Raw genomic sequence first — 16,891 nt, forward strand, 5'->3', positions numbered from 1 at the left:
CACCGGCTCATGTTGAGAGCTGTTGAAAAGCAATAGAAATGCCCACAATCGTAAATTACGCACCTTCAAAGGGAAGCTATTTTTGGATGAGAAAGTGGTTCACCTACATGAGGTAAAATGCAAGGAGGTGCCCGTTTGATGCTTACTGTGTCTTTGTGTCACGGGCTAGATCTCGTCACCAAGTTTCTCTTTAAATAAGGTGTGTGAAAACTAGTGACAACTGGTCAACATTCATGTTCATTGATTTTATTTTTTTTTAATGTTTGGTGTGTACCACAATTTAATGTACAAAGAAAACCGAGGAGCCGTTCACAGGTGCACAAAATAAATTGTGGCTTGTATTGAAAAACGGCTCCAAACCTTCTCAGGAAAACAAAGAAGCGTGTGGAAAAACCTTTTGGCTTCCTTGTTATTATTAAGTCTAATTAGCAGTGGCATTTTAAAGTTTCACTTTAATGGGCACCCACTGACGCATCATTTCCTGTTACGTTACTTCTAGCTGTACTTTGGCCGGAGCCAGTGACCGTGACAACGACGCAGCGTCTCAATTAGCAGCATCAAAGGCCCCCGAGCACCCACACAGGTGTTTTCAGTTAACCCTGATTAGATCTCTGCTCAGCTTAAAGCCGTGATGGGGATGACGTGAGGTCAGCACACTAATTACACCAAGAGAGCCTTTTCACAAGCGGACATGTCGCAGCAGGAAAAGCTCAGGTGTAATTACTGACATTACCAACGGCTGCGCTCCGTGTTAATAAGCCTCTTCCAGCGGCGTGGTGTGTTGCACGCTGGCTCAGCTGTTATTGGTTTCACCTGTGCTTTCACTGCTGTGGTGAAAAATGCCCGGATGTCGTGTAGCACTTCAGCTGCCACGCCTTCACGAGACCAGCGGGTCTGTTCCGATGCTGAAACGGGTGCAAACGAACGTTGAGAGCGGGACGTTTGAATCAAGCTGTCTGGAGAAGAGGGCTAATCAAGCAGAAGTGAAAACACCAGTGTGGGAGGACCACAGCTGTGGAAGTGGAACAAAGTGACTGTGTGATTGATCAGGTATTTAGCTCATGCAAAGAGTGGATATTAGTCAAATTATATGTATGCATTTACAACAAAAGAAAGATTTTAAAGTGCAGTTTATTGGATGAAATGGAAGGTACATGGCAAGAAAACAGAGGGACACAAAACGGTTTCATGTGAAGCCGTTTCCAGTGGTTTTCCTGAATTCATCAAGTCCTCGGGGTCCCATGCCTTCATGGATGAAAAACAACTATTTTCAGCACTCTGATTGGTTTGTTCCATGTTTTCCCTTTTTTATTTAAACATAATTATACTTTATATTTAAATCTATAATCCAATATCAGATACCGCTTTGTGGAAGCTAATGGAGATCCAAACACCTGTACGGTCAAATGTCATCTAATACAGAAGCTGAATCTTTTGTGAAGATCAGTTCGCAGTAATAACATTCGCAGTAATATTGTACTGGATTAAAACTGCATTGCACAGTTGTTACCAGTTCATTAGATGTAGTGCAATCAAACATCCTTTATGCACTTTGTTTATCTATATTAAAATACTCACGGTATTAGAAATATCTGTCTTATATTGTCTTAATTACAGATCTGTTGTTTGGAAAGCAATAGTTTGCCCAGGTATACCTCATGAACTGGTAACTGATGGTGTACACTGAATGGTTTTTACACTGTTTTTTCCCTTAAAATACTATGAAAATACTGCTTTACACCTCATTGGATTATGTGCAACAAAACAACTCCAGCAGCCGAATATAGTGTTATCAGAGTGGAGGCCATTTACTTCAAAATCTCTCAATGAAATTTAAGGAAGTTGAATTTCTTGAACAAAAAAATTATGATTTTCATGATGATTTGAATTCAGTTTGGTCTGGAATACAGTGCAGTGGAAGCAAAGCAACCCCGAACCTGATACTGCTGCATAGAGAGTCTCAGTAGTTTCAGTACAAGGTGCCATATTAAATCAACGGTTCCAGAGGAGTAGAACAGCACCATTTACCAAAGACATCAGGAAATCTGACAATACAAAATGAATCTCATCAGTAAGAAAACACAGTGCAAAGAAAGGCGACAAAAAAAAGTACTCGTTGGAGGAAGAGGACTGATTTTAAGGCAGATAAAGTGATGCGACGGATTTATCGATACTGTGATCTGGACACAAAAAAAAAAAAAAGAGCCCCAAATGGACTCACTATTGTTGTACGTCTCTGTATTAAAGACATCAGGCACTCTATGTCAACACAACCAAAATGCATCCCTCCCCATGTGCAGCTGCACCAGTGTTTTCTTTGTTTTCCCCGCTCCGGTCCTCGTCTCAGCCGAACCCCATCCTGGGTTTCACAAGTGCTTGTGGAGGAGACGGTATAGGGAGATGCTTTGGGCCCCTCTTACGCCACGGTTTTCTTCTTGCACTCCACGGAGCAGAACAGGGAGCCCTGCACCGCCATGAAGCGCTGGCCCACCAGGGCCTTGGAGCAGCCGGAGCACTTGAAGCAGTGCGGCTCGGCGTGCCAGTGGTACTCGCCGTAGGAAACCCTCTGGGCCTCGGGCTCCACCGGGTTCTGGCAGGCGGCGCATTTCTGGGATGACGGAGGAGGACACGATGATGTCAAGGCAAATAGTCGGCTTTTCACTTTCATTTTGTTATTCAAGCTTTCCATTTAGGTTTCAGACATTTTTGTCTTTTCAACGAACACACTGCTGAAAAAAACTCCAATCGAACTGTACTTAGAAACATACTGTAGAAGTATGAACATGAGGCATGCATGTGCACATAAACACATATACAGAGAACAATAAGTCAAATATTGGTCCAGCCAATTGAATTCAAGTGGAAAGTGAGTTTTGGGGCAAGAAGCACATGGTTCTTAACATTAACTTTGACACAATCCGAACAGAAAGTATAAAGTTACATAGAACTGAGTCTTTGTGAAAAAAAAAGTTGTTGTTCGACGTGTGGGAAACGCTTTTACACCAAACCAAATGAAAATAGTTGATGTATTGCATTGTACTTTACTGGACATCTCATCAACCTAAAAATACACACTAAGAGACCTAAAATGTGGTTTGGATAAGAGCTTCCAATAAATAAACACTCAAATTTCAGCTACTTGAACAAATAGAAACACAGAAGGAAAGTCTCACCACAGCGTAGCTCTTCATGTAGCACGGCTGGCAGACCGGCTTGTCGTTCTCCATCACATACGTCTCTCCGGCGAGGATGCAGTCGCAGTCAAAACAGCAGAAGTGCTTCAGATGCCAGTTCTGGTTCTCAGCCTGAGTGTACTCGTTACTGAAGATCAGCTGTGGACACACACACACAAACCCAAATGTAGGTCATATGGTGCTACATACCTGAAAACTACAGAAAGGCTGATGCATCTAAAAAAACCACAATAATTGTGTTGCGATGAAAAGAAACCCCTCCCCTCACCTCATCGCAGCCTCCGCAGCGCGGCTTCTCGCTGTCTCCGTAGTGGCGTCCACAGTACAACTTTCCTTTCTTCAAGAAGTAGATCATGTCCACCAGCAGCTCCTCGCAGGTGCAGCACACGAAGCACGCCGGGTGCCACATCTTGTCGTAGCCGGCCCGCTCGGCGAAGACGGCCGGCTCGCCCAGACGCATCGGCTGCTGGCAGTGATGGCACGACTGGGGAGGAGAGGAGACGAGAGGGTCGTCAGTACGGTGGAGGGTTTGATTCCTCGCTGTATTTAGGAGTCAATCACCAGCATTGTGCTTCAACAGGGGACGTACAATTCACATTAATAAGTGACTAAGTTGATGTCTTTAAAGTGCTTCTTTTGTTCTGTCAAATTCTCAAACCAGTGAAGGTTTTTTGATAAATGTCCAGTGTACTGTATGGATATTTAACTAAACACAAATATAACACTGTTAGAACAGTCAGACGCATCCTGTCCACAAAATATTTCTTTCATGTCCTTTTAATAATAACAAAGAATTATGATGTACTTCCACTCGGTCTACACAAAGGCCAGCGTCCTTCTCTTTGAGTCCAATTCAAAGTCCAGACGGAACTCCTTTGATCTGACAAACGGGCTCTTCTATGAGGGAACATCTGAACCCGCTGCCCTGTACTCACTGAACGAACGGTGAAGAATGAAATTCCCCTTTAAGATGGTGGAGTTATCGGGGGAACGTAGTGATCAGTGAACACAAGGTTGTTAAGAGAGAAGAGCGTTCTGTGGGGAGTAAAGACGGGAGGATGAAGCTGAGAGAGTAAGAGAAGGAGAACGTGAGAACAACATGGTGACGAGAGAGAAGACATCTTCAAATCACAAGACTCCACACAGAGAAGAAGAAGAAGTGGCTGCACATGGTGGGGATGTGACTCACGACCCACTGTGAGTTAGAATGAACTCATCCTGAGAGTCGGTCTTACGGCTCCACCTAGTGTCCCGTTTAATCATTACTGACAGCAATGCACTGTGGGAACACGAGGATAAATCCACTGCTCACCAGGTTGTACATCACTTTACAACCGTGGTTCGTACCAGTAAACTCCGGAAAGACGTCTTCTAATCACATTATAATGTAGAAGAACTATACTTTTCTGCTAAGAGGTCATTGTTTGCTTTAAGTAAAGTATCAGAAGCTATCCCTGTTAATACGAAGATGATCATTTAAACGTATTCTCGTGTGGATGCCGACTGCTTACAAAGGCCCGCTGTGGTAGTCCAGCCTGCTGCGCTCCGGGGGCGCCCATGGCTCCAGCAGTGGCGGTGGTACTCATGGCTCCTCCAGCTGGCCCGAAGCCGGCAGACGGTCCGGTCCCAGGCCCCGAAAGTGGTCCAGCACCACCACCAGCTCCGGCCCCTCTACCCGCTGCTCCAGGTCCGAAGCCAGCGCCACCTCCGGCCCCAGCAGCCGTAGGCCCAAAACCAGCGCCGCCTGCAGCCCCTGGGCCGGAACCAGCACCTGCTCCAGCCACGGCACCGCCAACTCCCGGTCCAAACCCGGCCCCTCCGGCGGCACCGGGTGCTCCTCCAGCCCCGGCTCCTCCCTGCCCTCCAGCCTGAGCCAGCGCCATCTCCTCAGGCAGCATGACGTCTCCGACCCCCAGGGCCTCGTCCTTGTACTTGCGGACGAACTGCTGCATCTGCTTGACCTCGGCCGGGCTCAGCTCGTGGCACATGGACGGGTCCTGGTCGTGCTCGGGCAGCTGGCGGGCCATCTGCTGCCGGCGGTAAGCGGCTCCCTCCGTCCCGGCCACCGGGCGCTTCTCTGGTGGGAGCAGCTCGATGTAACGCACCGCCTGGAGGTCAAGAGGGGAAAACCAGAAGAAACTGTTCAGACGCAACGGAGACAAGAGTGCAAACAAAAGGTTCCTAACAAGGTTCCTACTGATACAGCGCTAGACTAAACACACAAGACGTTCTGGTGCTCCAAGCACGAGATTAGAGAAATGCTGAGCTGGTGACTATATCCTCTTTTTAATAATTCATTATTATAATCAAATATCTCAAAATATGCCGGCTGAAGAATCTTAAATCCTGTTTCTGGATCTCTTGTGGACAAAAGCCTTCCCGAGGAGCCCCGGAGTGCTAAACCGATATCACGGTGCTGCTCAGGGGAACCGGATCCTGTAAACGTCTGATCAGGAAAAGCTGTTATCATATGTACAGAACTAGTTATTATCAACAACTGATTTCAAGGTTTGTTCAGTGTTTCTCATGGTTATTTTGCAGACATAATAGTTGCTATCTTTCTTGTAAACATTTCATAAAAACAACAATAATACAACTGATTGTTTCAGAAGAACTAAAAAGGCACCGACAGGCTGGTTTTCATTGTGGAGAGCTTTCCTGTGACCACTATGTGTCACGTGTAGAAAAACAAACAAGCGGCGATGAATGACTGATAACAAAAGCCTTTAAATGGAACACGCAGCCACACGAGATCGCTCGACATGTCGGGCTTCCAGCAATAATGTCACGAGGGTCAAAGTCTTGGCTGTAGCTTCAACCCTTCTGGTGTATTTGTCTGGATACCAAATCTAGTTGTCACTTAACGGCGGGGTTTGTAATCTCGAGAAACTAGCAAGAGTACGCTCGATATTTTAAATGACCCAATCAAAAACACGCTTTTCCAATATAAATAAAGTCACTAATTGTAGTAAGATAGTCTGCGACGGGTCGTCTCTGACAGCGCGTCCCTTCAGGCCTCCCTCCAAAGCCACTCCCCTAAAATGATCACGATGAACGTAAACAACAAACACGGCTGTTGTTGTGCACGGAAGATAAAATCTGAGCAGGCAGACAGGCAGGTAGCCGTCCAACCGTTACATATGTCCAGGATGAAATGACTGGACTTATTACAGTCCTGTGAGTCACAAATACCGGATATTTGTTTTTTTGTCAGAGCATATGATTCGTTCATAGCTGTATTTTGAAGAAGATTACCAGCCCTGCCTTTAATATACAATACTGTAAATGATGAATCAACCATTGTAGCATTAGTTTGAACTCTTACCAGATACTTATTGGCTACCGGTGGCGCCCACTCATAGGTGACAGACTTCATCGCCACATCTTTGGGGACTGGCACCAGATTGGCTGAAGTGGCGCCGACAGCAACCGGCACTTTGTTAACCTTGACAGGTGTGAGGCCGGCTGGTACGGCCTTAGACTGGGCCTGAGCCTGAGCCTGAGCCTGAGCCTGAGCCTGGGCCTGGGCCTGGGCCTGGGCCTGAGCGCCGCTGGGTGCCCAGCCTGCAGCGGCTCCAGCAGGCTGCACGGAACCAGCGGTGGCCGACGGAGGCACCACGGTGGAGGAGGCGCTCGGCGGCACGATGTAGGCGGTGCCGGTGCTGGGCAGAGTGATGGTCACCATGTTGCCCTTGTAGCTGGGGATGCCGTCGGTCTTCAGCTTGGCGATGAGGCCGGTGTACTTGGTGTCCTCGAACAGCTTGCCCACCTTCTTGTTCTCCTCCGAGTTCATCTGCACGTTGTGCTCCGTGAGGCCACATTTGCAGTTTCGGCAGATTTTTCTGTCCGAGAAGAAGAAGAAGACGGAAACATTTCAGATTTACAGATATTAGACACATGCACGTGTTATGTATGCGTATCGTGCTTTAACATGTGAATTCCTGAAGTGATTTATTAGTTGTTTGGTCTATAAAATGTGATAAAATGTTGAAACAGGTCCATCAGGGTTTCTTGAAGCCGACGATGACGTCTTGTGTTGTCCAAAACATAATCAGTTTACTGTCAAAGAAGAGTAAAGAAACCAGCAGATATTCACTTTTAAAGACGCTGGAATGAGGACTTTTATATTTTCTTTCTTGATTGATTCATTAAACAGTTGACAACCAATCAACCAATCAATAACCGTTGCAGCTCTGACTCATAGAGTGTATTACGTTGCTTTGGAATACACTTGTGCTCTTTTAACTGCATTGTATTTCATTTTTTAAAACAAACACGCTTTCCTTTCAGAATTGTTCTCACTGCAACAATCACAATCTGCTCGATGCAACGAAGCCCAGCGTTGAATTCATATTCAAATCTCTGCTCTTCTCACATGCCTCGACACAACGGGCTTCATATTTGCGGAGGAACGATGACATCATCTATGGCTGCTACGCTGCATGCTTCAGCATGACCGAGCCCACAGACTACACTCAGCAGTGTCAAGCTGTATGAGCCCAGTTTGTATTCATGTTGGTGAGAAGAAACAACAATAAGTTATATTCAGGAAAGATACTTTTAAACTAAGGATGACTCAAAGGGTGTATCCTTGTATCCTTGAGGTCGAACAAAACTGTTGCATTTCCTTCCTTTTTGGGGGTTTATTTACATTTTGAAGGTATTTTAAATCCAGAATGATCTACATCCATGTTAACTAGCTTGCAGTCTTCTTCTCCTCTGTCACATCTCGTTACCTCCGCCTGAGGATCGGTGGAATAGTGCGTCCTCGTGCACGTTCCCGAGTTGTTCCGTAGCGCTGCTAGAGGACTTTAACGGTAAAGAAGTGTGATCAAATGATGAATATGCAGCATAGTTTTTAACATGTTTGAACATTTTTGGAGTTGAGGAAAGCCTTGAACTCGGTGAAAAACAAGTGTCTGAGTGTAACGGGACCACATTCCTGGCTGAATGTCAGACGCACTAAACCCACACACACACACACACACACACACACACACACACACACACACACACACACACCGCGGTGGGCCTTTGTCTTGTGCACCGTTGCTGTCTTCAGGAAAACTAGCCAAGTGTGGATGATTGTCTGTACAGAGCAGTGTTTCATGAGCCATCTGGCCCAAATAAATGCACGTTTTGTGCCAGACATGGGAGGCAAAGGCAGAGAAGCGCTGCCGGCCCCGTGTTGTTGTTCTGTTAAACAACCGCGTTTCTACTACGACGGGGTACCGAGGCCATCGTAGGTCAAAAGAACAACAGTTACACAGCCAGTGGGGAGTACGTCGAGGACAAAAACAACTCGGATATACCCTGAGATTAAAGTGGCTAGTGTACCAGAAAATCAATAAAGAATTCATGAAAAAAAAACTCTAAAGCTCAAATAGGGAAGTGCAACATCGTGGTGAAGTCAGCCGTCTCAATCTTGGAGTTTATTTTATGTTCTTTCTGAGTTAAAAACATTAAAAAACAACCGTTGAGACGCCATTATTCCAAACACGTAGCGAAAGGCAACAGAGAAGAGGCCCATGCTGTGATACCATGGCAGTTTAAGAACCTAGTATAGAGAGTTATGACCTGAGAGCTTGTGGGAGAGACGGACGCCTGGAATACCCTGCTCAGCCTGCTGGGACCCGGGACTAGGAGGTGGAGAGGTGGAGAGGTGGATAGATGGAGAGCTGGATAGTTAAGCATGCTCGTCTTTGATGATCACATACTAACATACAGCTGCCTGATGAAAGCAGTGTTCTGCCGCGGCCCTCTCTGCAGCTCCTCCTGAAGGGTTCAGTGTTTTGCTCGACAGGCTTCCTTTAACCTCAGATGCTGCTCACTTACTGTAAATTACCCAGAGGCCTCTAGGACTAGACACAGGAAGTCAAGGGGCGGGTTTCCCCGCCGTTAAACATGGTTCTGACGGTTCTGTGCTGCCCGACAGGAGCTGTACAAACCTCCAGAAATGAAGCTCGAAGCCTTCACACTTGTCCTTGCACTTCAAACAGGCCGCTCCGGCTCCGAACTCGTGTCCGAGGGTCATCTGTGAAACACAGCACATGAGGGAGATGATGAGGCACGTCGTGGTTTTGTATGTATACACACACATATCGATAGATAGATAGATAGATAGATAGATAGATAGATAGATAGATAGATGTAAGAAACAGAACAGGCAGAAATGGTTGGATACTAGTTTCTGTGCCAAGAGGTTAAAACAGATCATTTCACTAAATCTAATTACGTGTATTGTTTGAACTAGGATGTGCAAAGTACATCCAGTGTAATTTATCAGAAATATGATCAAGTCTTATTCTAGTTCATCTTAAAAAATGTACTGCAAGTCATTTATAAACAGGCAATGTTTGGCCACCCCAGACAATACATTCTCAGGCGACAACGGAGGAAATAATTCCTCTGAACTGACGACCAGCGACAACAAAAGTCAGGAAAATAAAGGAAACGACTGCGATCAGGAATTCTATCCTCTCCTCTCCTCCTCTCTCTCTAACGTCTGCATCCTTTTCCTCGTCTTCAGGGTCAAACAACGCTCATGTCCCCCGTAAGCCTTCACCGCTGCTTATGACCTTATATGGTCAACTGTTCCACGCTGTTTAACAGCCTGGTTGAGTCTCAGCAGGAAGCTCCTCCAGTCAGAGAGACGTTTTGACCCAAAAGACGCTCACAGCTGAGGAATGCAGGCAGACTCCTGGTTCAACATGATGTCAGTGTTTAGCTTCTCTCCTCTGGAGCTCAGCAGCGAGGTTTGTTTTAACAACATGTCGGTGTGTCTGATGCTCTTTAGGATTATTCATCTTTCACTGCAGCAGGAAGCAGAAACACAGTTAGTCAGTAGATTCTCCTCAAGAGAGTGAAAGAGCTGGAAACACAAACAACACGCTCACTATGATTCAACTAAATACAGTTCTCCAGTTCTCCAGTTCTCCTCTGACTGTCACTGAACCTTAAACACCATCATGGCCAATCTGTGCAAGTCTTAAGATTTTAACTCTTCAATAGAGGTTTGAGATTTATTTTAAACCAGTTGAATCATTCTTCAACTCAAAATCAAGTCGCACCAAACTTTAAAACTATCTGAAAATGAAGTAAGTTAAACTTAAACTGAGATTAAATTGAATTCTGTTGCACCAAAACTTTGAACTCCAGTTTAAATGTGATCCAGTATTATCTTTAAACTTACACTTGAGGACATTTAACTATTAAAAAAAAAAGATGCCTTTTTGAGATGAATCGTTCAGTTAAAATCTAAAAAAGTACGAGTTTTAAAGCAAGACGAGCGAAGTGTTCGCTGCTTGTGGACGTCGAAATATTTGTCCGAGGTCAGTGTGTGTGTGTGTGTGTGTGTGTGTGTGTGTGTGTGTCTTTCCTTGGAACACAGTTACACAAAGTTGATGACAGGGTGAATGAGTTCAATAGAAACGCTCTGCATCAATGATCAGTGCAGGTCTGATGAGTCATGTTCATGAGTCACTGTCTGGCAGCAGGCCTGAGCCCAAGACTAGAACCCCGGTAGTCACCGGCTGTGCAGCCGTTTAGTTCCAGCCGCCTGCAATCAGACTTCCTGTTTCTGCAGCACCAATAAGAAGCCTTGTACAACTCTAGCTGTGCTGTTGTTTGAGTTGATAGACGTTACAGTAGCACCTTCCTGCTTCACACTGGAGTCAGTTTGGTTTCATTATAACAATACTTAATATCATGTAATATAACAGCACACACGAATATACCCAGCTGTTAAAAAAATGATGTTTTAGTTCCAGAAACATTTTGTTTTCATCTCCGATTTCTTTTTTTTAAAAATGTGTCTGCTTTCCAGAGAAAGTCCCACAATGCAACAGAGAACTCTAAATAATCTAATCTGACTCACACAACCTCAGTTTAACAAGAACTGCAGTGATGATGATGTCCCAGCCCGGTACAGAGTGTGTGTTCGCTGTCACAGCTCATTACCTCGGGGCTCCGTTTTTTCTCTGTTGGAAGTCGGCATGAGCTTAATTGAGCGTAACGTCACCTAAACACACAGGTCGTCCTGAAAAGAGCAGCTACAGCGACCTGCAGACAGCTGGGGACTCTCTAACAGCTGAAGGCAGGCCGGGTCGGTGGGGCTCATCCAGCTGCAGGAAGCTGCACACATGCAGGAAGCTGCACACATGCAGGAAGCTGCACACATGCAGGAAGCTCATGCAGTAAGCTGCACACATGCAGTAAGCGTAAGCTGCACACATGCAGTAAGCGTAAGCTGCACACATGCAGTAAGCATGCACACATGCAGGAAGCTGCACACATGCAGTAAGCTCATGCAGTAAGCTGCACACATGAGTTTTAATGGAGGAAACTAGTTCAGGTTACAAACTGGTCTCACTGACCATCATCTGTTTGGTGATCCTGCTCCAGTCACAGTGTCCAACAAACAACCAGGAAGTCAAAATAACAGCAACATCTGGAAGGATACGGACCTCCAGGCCTCCATGAGAAATGCTTTTAACTGCTCAGCTACTGGTTATATGTTCCCGATTAGATTTCAGTTCAAATAATGAACGGGGAGACTTTTTAAAAAGCACATTTCTAATTGGTCACACTGCGCTGACCCAGGGGTCATAAGTCGACTGAGCAGAAGGAAAATGTCTGCAAGACAATCCAAAGACTGCATCACATGAGGGTCATCCATAATGAACTATATGATCCTAACTGAACATACAACGGACACACTTTAGTTTATATTCTAAATATAATCCCTGTCTGGGTAGAAACACACACATCCTGAGAACCTGCAGAACATTTTAAGTCACAGAGCAGACTTTCTTTTCTTGCATGACCAAATCCCATTAAAAACTCCCTTAACTGTATTTACACTTGGTTAAAAGCTGAATAGGAATACATAACTTCACTATAGAGAGCAGCTCTACAATTCAGCAGCTGATTCATTTAAACAGCAACTCTTTGGTGAATTAGTTTGCATGATTTTGCATTCGGTGAACCAACACATCAGTATTATAATAACTAGAAGGCTTTGTTGCATGATATCCATGCGGCACTTTGCATCAGTTGTTTTGTTAAATAATTGCTAACACGTGAAAACCCTTTTTTTATGAGCATTGAATTCCTGTTTTTCTCAATGAACGTGACTCTTTCGAGATAAAAGCCTAAAAACAAAACATCATAGTCGGTGCTGACGCTACTTTTCCCTCCACCTGCCCCGGGTCTCTGCACACCTTCTCAGGGCGTTCCCCCAGTCTGAGGGACCGAGGACACTAGGAAAGGAGGGAGGGTGCGACGCTTACCTTCTTTACTTCCTTCTCTATCTCCATTTTTAATTTTGGTCCGTCGGCGCGAAGTTTACTCGGTGAAAAACAAAGCGACGAGATGAGCCGCTGCTAAAAACAAAGTGTCAAAACCCCGAAAGTGACAGAAAACGGACCGGAGAAATACTACAACAGCCCGGTTCACTCTCCGGTTCTTTTCCTCGGAGGTCCTGCTAAACACTGGTGTCAAGTTAAACAGATTCATCTAAATGGTTTCCGGTCAGCACTTTCAGAATAAGACGCTTGTACGCAAGGTTGACCTTTTGGAATATCGTTTTACAAACTGTTCTGTAACTAATTATCTAACAAACTATTTGACTAATAACATTATAAAAACCAAGAATCAAGAGATTTTATGTGGGGCAAAAGTAAAATGTACAAGAGACAGAGAGATCATTTTAAATATATAATAATATGTTAAATAATAATAAGTAAAGACTCCTCAAGGGAGTGGAAATCTAATGTAAATTAACAACATAGATAGATAGATAGATAGATAGATAGATAGATAGATAGATAGATAGATAGATACTTTATTATTCCAGCAAGCTACAGCAGCAATTATAGTACAGGTAAATGAAAATAACAGTCAAAATATTAAATACCAAATGCAAATATCAAATGCACAATATATACAAAAAGATAACAGAGTAAAATAGTAGATATAAAATGCACAGTATATACAATGAAATAGAATCATATTAAATAAACTAACTAGACATTAGTGCAAAGATTTAACCAAACAAAACAAACAAACAGTGTAATTGTGTTATAGCTATTTTATGTTAGTTATGCAGTCTCAATTAAAGATATTTTGATGGTCTAATAGTGGCAGATTGAATACATTTAATCCACAGAAAAATAGCTTTGATAAACCCATAAAATAAGAAAGAAAATATATTATATCAGGTTAAAATAAAAACACACAATACCACTAATAAAGATAAAATTGACATGAAACTGCCTACTAAACCACACGGTCGCTTTAGACCGTTATTAACTTGCATATCATGAAAACTGCACGTATGGTAAAGGAGTATCACAGTTTTGAGTCAGGCATTTTTCTTTCTTTTACTTTGAAAATACAGATTCCTTACTTCCGGAAACACGTTTACGTCTTCTCTCGAGCTTGATGCTGCTCTCACTTTGGAGGTCCCGTTCACTTTTCATTGATTTTAATGGGGGACTTCCGCTATGATAGAGCTTCATATTGACCAATAGGAATAGAGAAAGTGGGCAATAGAGCGAAGGACGACCAATCAGAGAGCAGAAGGGGCGTGTTCTTGTCACACAAAGGATATGATGGTGTTTAGACCTTTTTGACAGATTCAACCTGTTTTAGTGGGCTACTGATTCAAGCTGTTTTATCTACCGAAGTGTTTTCATTTTAATGTCCGTGTCATGATGTTGTCACGACAAAAAAAGAGAGCGAGAGAGAGAAAGATGTCAGCAAATGTGGTGATATGTGTGTGTTTTAAAAACATACATTTTTGAATGCAGTATGCACATTTGAATTTGAATTGGACACACACAGAGAGACATAAACGACACAACAACAGCTGTTTTGTTTTGTGATCTGATGTTTTGGTGGTTCTGAATGAAACTCCTGTCAAACAGCTGTTGCCTCTGCCACAGGAAACAATGTGGTTTGCAACTTCCTCTGTGAACTGTTGCTGGCCTTCTCTAAAGGAAGCAACGCTGTCACACCCTTACAGGTCAGATGGATATTATGTTGTTCTTTCACATTAAAGGAGGTTTCCTCCTTTTTTTTGTCCCAGTAAAATAATTTTTGGGAAGTTTGTCCTTTTCTGAAGCAAGGGTCCAAGGACAGAAGATGTCGTATTCTCTACACATCGTAAAGTCCTCTGTGGCAAATTTGTGATTTGTGCTAGACCAATACATTTAATTGAATTGAATAAAATAAGTGGACGTAGTCACCGTGACGTCACCCATTGTTTTTGTCCACTACGTTTTTTGAAGCCTTGAGGTTGTCGTTTGGCCGTCGCCATCTTGGTGTTTTGGAACCAGAAGTGACAAGAGAGGGCGGAGCTAAGGACAACCCAACGCTAAATAAGACATCTTTAGGCGGCCAAAAATGTTAAATTTAACATTCATGAAGTGAAAACACACTGTGAAAGGGTTAAAGTTGTAAGACGAAAACACAGACAACTCTTAGACCGAACAAGAATGTGGTAGCGACCTGTCAATCACTGTGTAGCCCCGCCCTAAAGCATACTCTGCTTTATGGTCTGTTTGACTCTAAATGGACCATCATTTACTAAATGAACATCATGCTGTATTGAAGAAGACTTGAAACTAGAGATTGAGACCATAAACTCATGTTTACAATGTTTACTGAGGTAATAAATCAAGAGAGAAGTAGAGTCATTTTCTCATAGACTTCTATACAACCAGAGGAGTCGCCCCCTGGTGGACATTAGAGAGAATGCAGCTTTAAGGCGGTTCATTGGCTTCACTTTTCAGACCCAAAGGTTGCTGACTGGGTGCGATGGTGACGGGATCCATCTTGTGGTAGCTAAACTGTAAATCAAATGGCCATGAGGTGGTCAGGGGGGTTATCTGCATATTTAAATCAAACAAACAAATTACAGTGAAGTGACAATTGTCCTGACACATAAAACCAGTGGAGCTTCCAGTTCCTAAACTGTCCCGCCCCTCCCATGTCACAAATATTTATTGACTACATGTTTCAGCAGAAAAGATTACATCAAAATAAGGAAGTTAAATATTCTCAAAATGCTGTTTCATTGTGACCAAAGCAGACTTTAGACAAGTCTGTGTTTTGTGCCCTTGGCCGATTCCCTCACTGAAGCCTAAAGCAGGCAGGGAGGAGATCGCCGTCCTGCTTCAAGGACACTTCAGCAGGACACATGGACGTGGACGGACACGCTGTCTGCTTTACCGTAAGTCTCTGTGAATCACAAACTCTCCCGCAGGTGTTTTCCACACACTGGCGGACTCTTGTCTCGGCTTCTGTCTCTTTACTTTTCCTCTGCAAAGTCCTTATCAGCTGGGTTGCATAACACGGACTGGACGTGTACAGCACAGGGACGTCTCATTAGTGAATAATGTCAAAGGGTCCTTCACGTCGCTATCATGTGATCTTAAATGAGTTCATGCTCAGGTGTGCGATGCATATTTTGTGACAAGGACAGAAGAAGGAATCGAGTAAAGAATAACATTTTTATGTAGTCATTTTTAAATGTTATCTGAAGTCCGTTGCTCGATGATAAACATGCTCGTGCCTTCTTGAATGCGGCTCTTTTTAGAAGTAGAAGGCACATATTTTGGCCGGATGTCAGATTTTGAAACAAAACCATGCGAACGCACCAGATGTGAATGGTTTGCACTCTCACATGTCCAGTTGTCTCATATCTGTCTTGTACCGCCAACATGTTGAGTTCACAGTACACACATATCCAAAAAGCTGGTTTCAATTCAGCTGCTGATTGCAGTCTCGCCCCCGACTGAAAACATCAAAGAGGAAGCTGCAACACCCGGTGGACGCCGGCGGCTTCCTGTTGAGCAGTGAGACTCCATCTCGAGCTGTCAATTTAGAACTAAGACAATTTCATTGGTTTTCTTTTCATATCTTCATTCTGTAGATATTCTCACATTTACAGGAAAAAAGTGACACAAGTGATAAAGACATATTCTGAAGGTCAGATGGCATAAAACAAAGAATCATTAAAACGTTACCATATTGGATACAAGGAAAGTAAAAGCTCTTAAAGTCTGACAACAACAAATAGAGCCACATTTATTGAGGAGGGCAAATCTATAAAACAATGTTCAAATATTACAGCGAGACATGTGTTGTGGTGTACAACTGGTAAAACATGTGTGAGGTAAAGTGTTGGTAATAGTTTTCTGTAAATCCTCTGAATGCCAATAAAGAAAAAACTACTTTATATATAAAATACATGAAATATTCTCTGGTTCCAGCTTCTGAAATGTGAGGTTTTGCCGCTTTTCTCTGTTTTGTATAATCATAAATAAATACATTTATAGTTTTAGACAAAGCACGCACTTTGTTCTGTAATCTTGTGAATTTTCTAACATTTTACAAACCAAAGGATAAAACAGCTCATCACAAAAATAATGAACCTCAATGGACTCTACAGACAGACAGAAGAAGAAACCAAAGCCGGGCGGACTCTGTAGACTGAACACCTACTTTATATGTCATAAACAAGCACGGTGCAACAACCGCGGTGCAGCTTGGGTTCTGCTATCTCCATGCTGGGCGTGGGAAACGCACCAGCCGTTGAAACACACCTCGGTCACCTTAAGCAAGGTTGTGGGTTTGAACACGTGACCCCGGTATACGCTCGGCCATAAAAGCCTGTGTTTGGGCCCCGCCAG

The 16,891-nt window shown here is 43.8% G+C and overlaps 1 protein-coding gene across 1 annotated transcript; it reads right to left on the reverse strand.

Moving 5' to 3' along the window:
* Positions 1-1,113: 1,113 nt before the first annotated feature.
* tes (testis derived transcript (3 LIM domains)) lies at positions 1,114-12,674 on the reverse strand. The gene is made up of 7 exons (XM_079163668.1): positions 12,485-12,674; positions 9,143-9,228; positions 6,520-7,036; positions 4,706-5,302; positions 3,463-3,678; positions 3,174-3,332; positions 1,114-2,608 (listed from the first exon to the last, which is right to left on the reverse strand). The coding sequence occupies exons 1-7, from the start codon at positions 12,509-12,511 to the stop codon at positions 2,417-2,419; spliced, it is 1,794 nt and encodes a 597-aa protein (XP_079019794.1). The 5' UTR covers positions 12,512-12,674; the 3' UTR covers positions 1,114-2,416.
* Positions 12,675-16,891: the final 4,217 nt, after the last annotated feature.

This window comes from Pholis gunnellus (genome assembly GCF_910591455.1).
Source record: "Pholis gunnellus genome assembly, chromosome: 7".
Classification (NCBI taxonomy): Eukaryota; Metazoa; Chordata; class Actinopteri; order Perciformes; family Pholidae; genus Pholis; species Pholis gunnellus.

Bases quoted from the DNA above. Each gene is read 5' to 3' on its own strand.
- tes (XM_079163668.1), bottom strand. From the start codon at position 12,511: ATGGAGATAGAGAAGGAAGTAAAGAAG. The intron at 5,303-6,519 runs GTAAGAGTTCAA...CTTGACCTCCAG, and splicing joins CGGTAGCCAATAAGTATCTG to GCGGTGCGTTACATCGAGCT. The intron at 2,609-3,173 runs GTGAGACTTTCC...CCGTCATCCCAG, and splicing joins ACATGAAGAGCTACGCTGTG to AAATGCGCCGCCTGCCAGAA.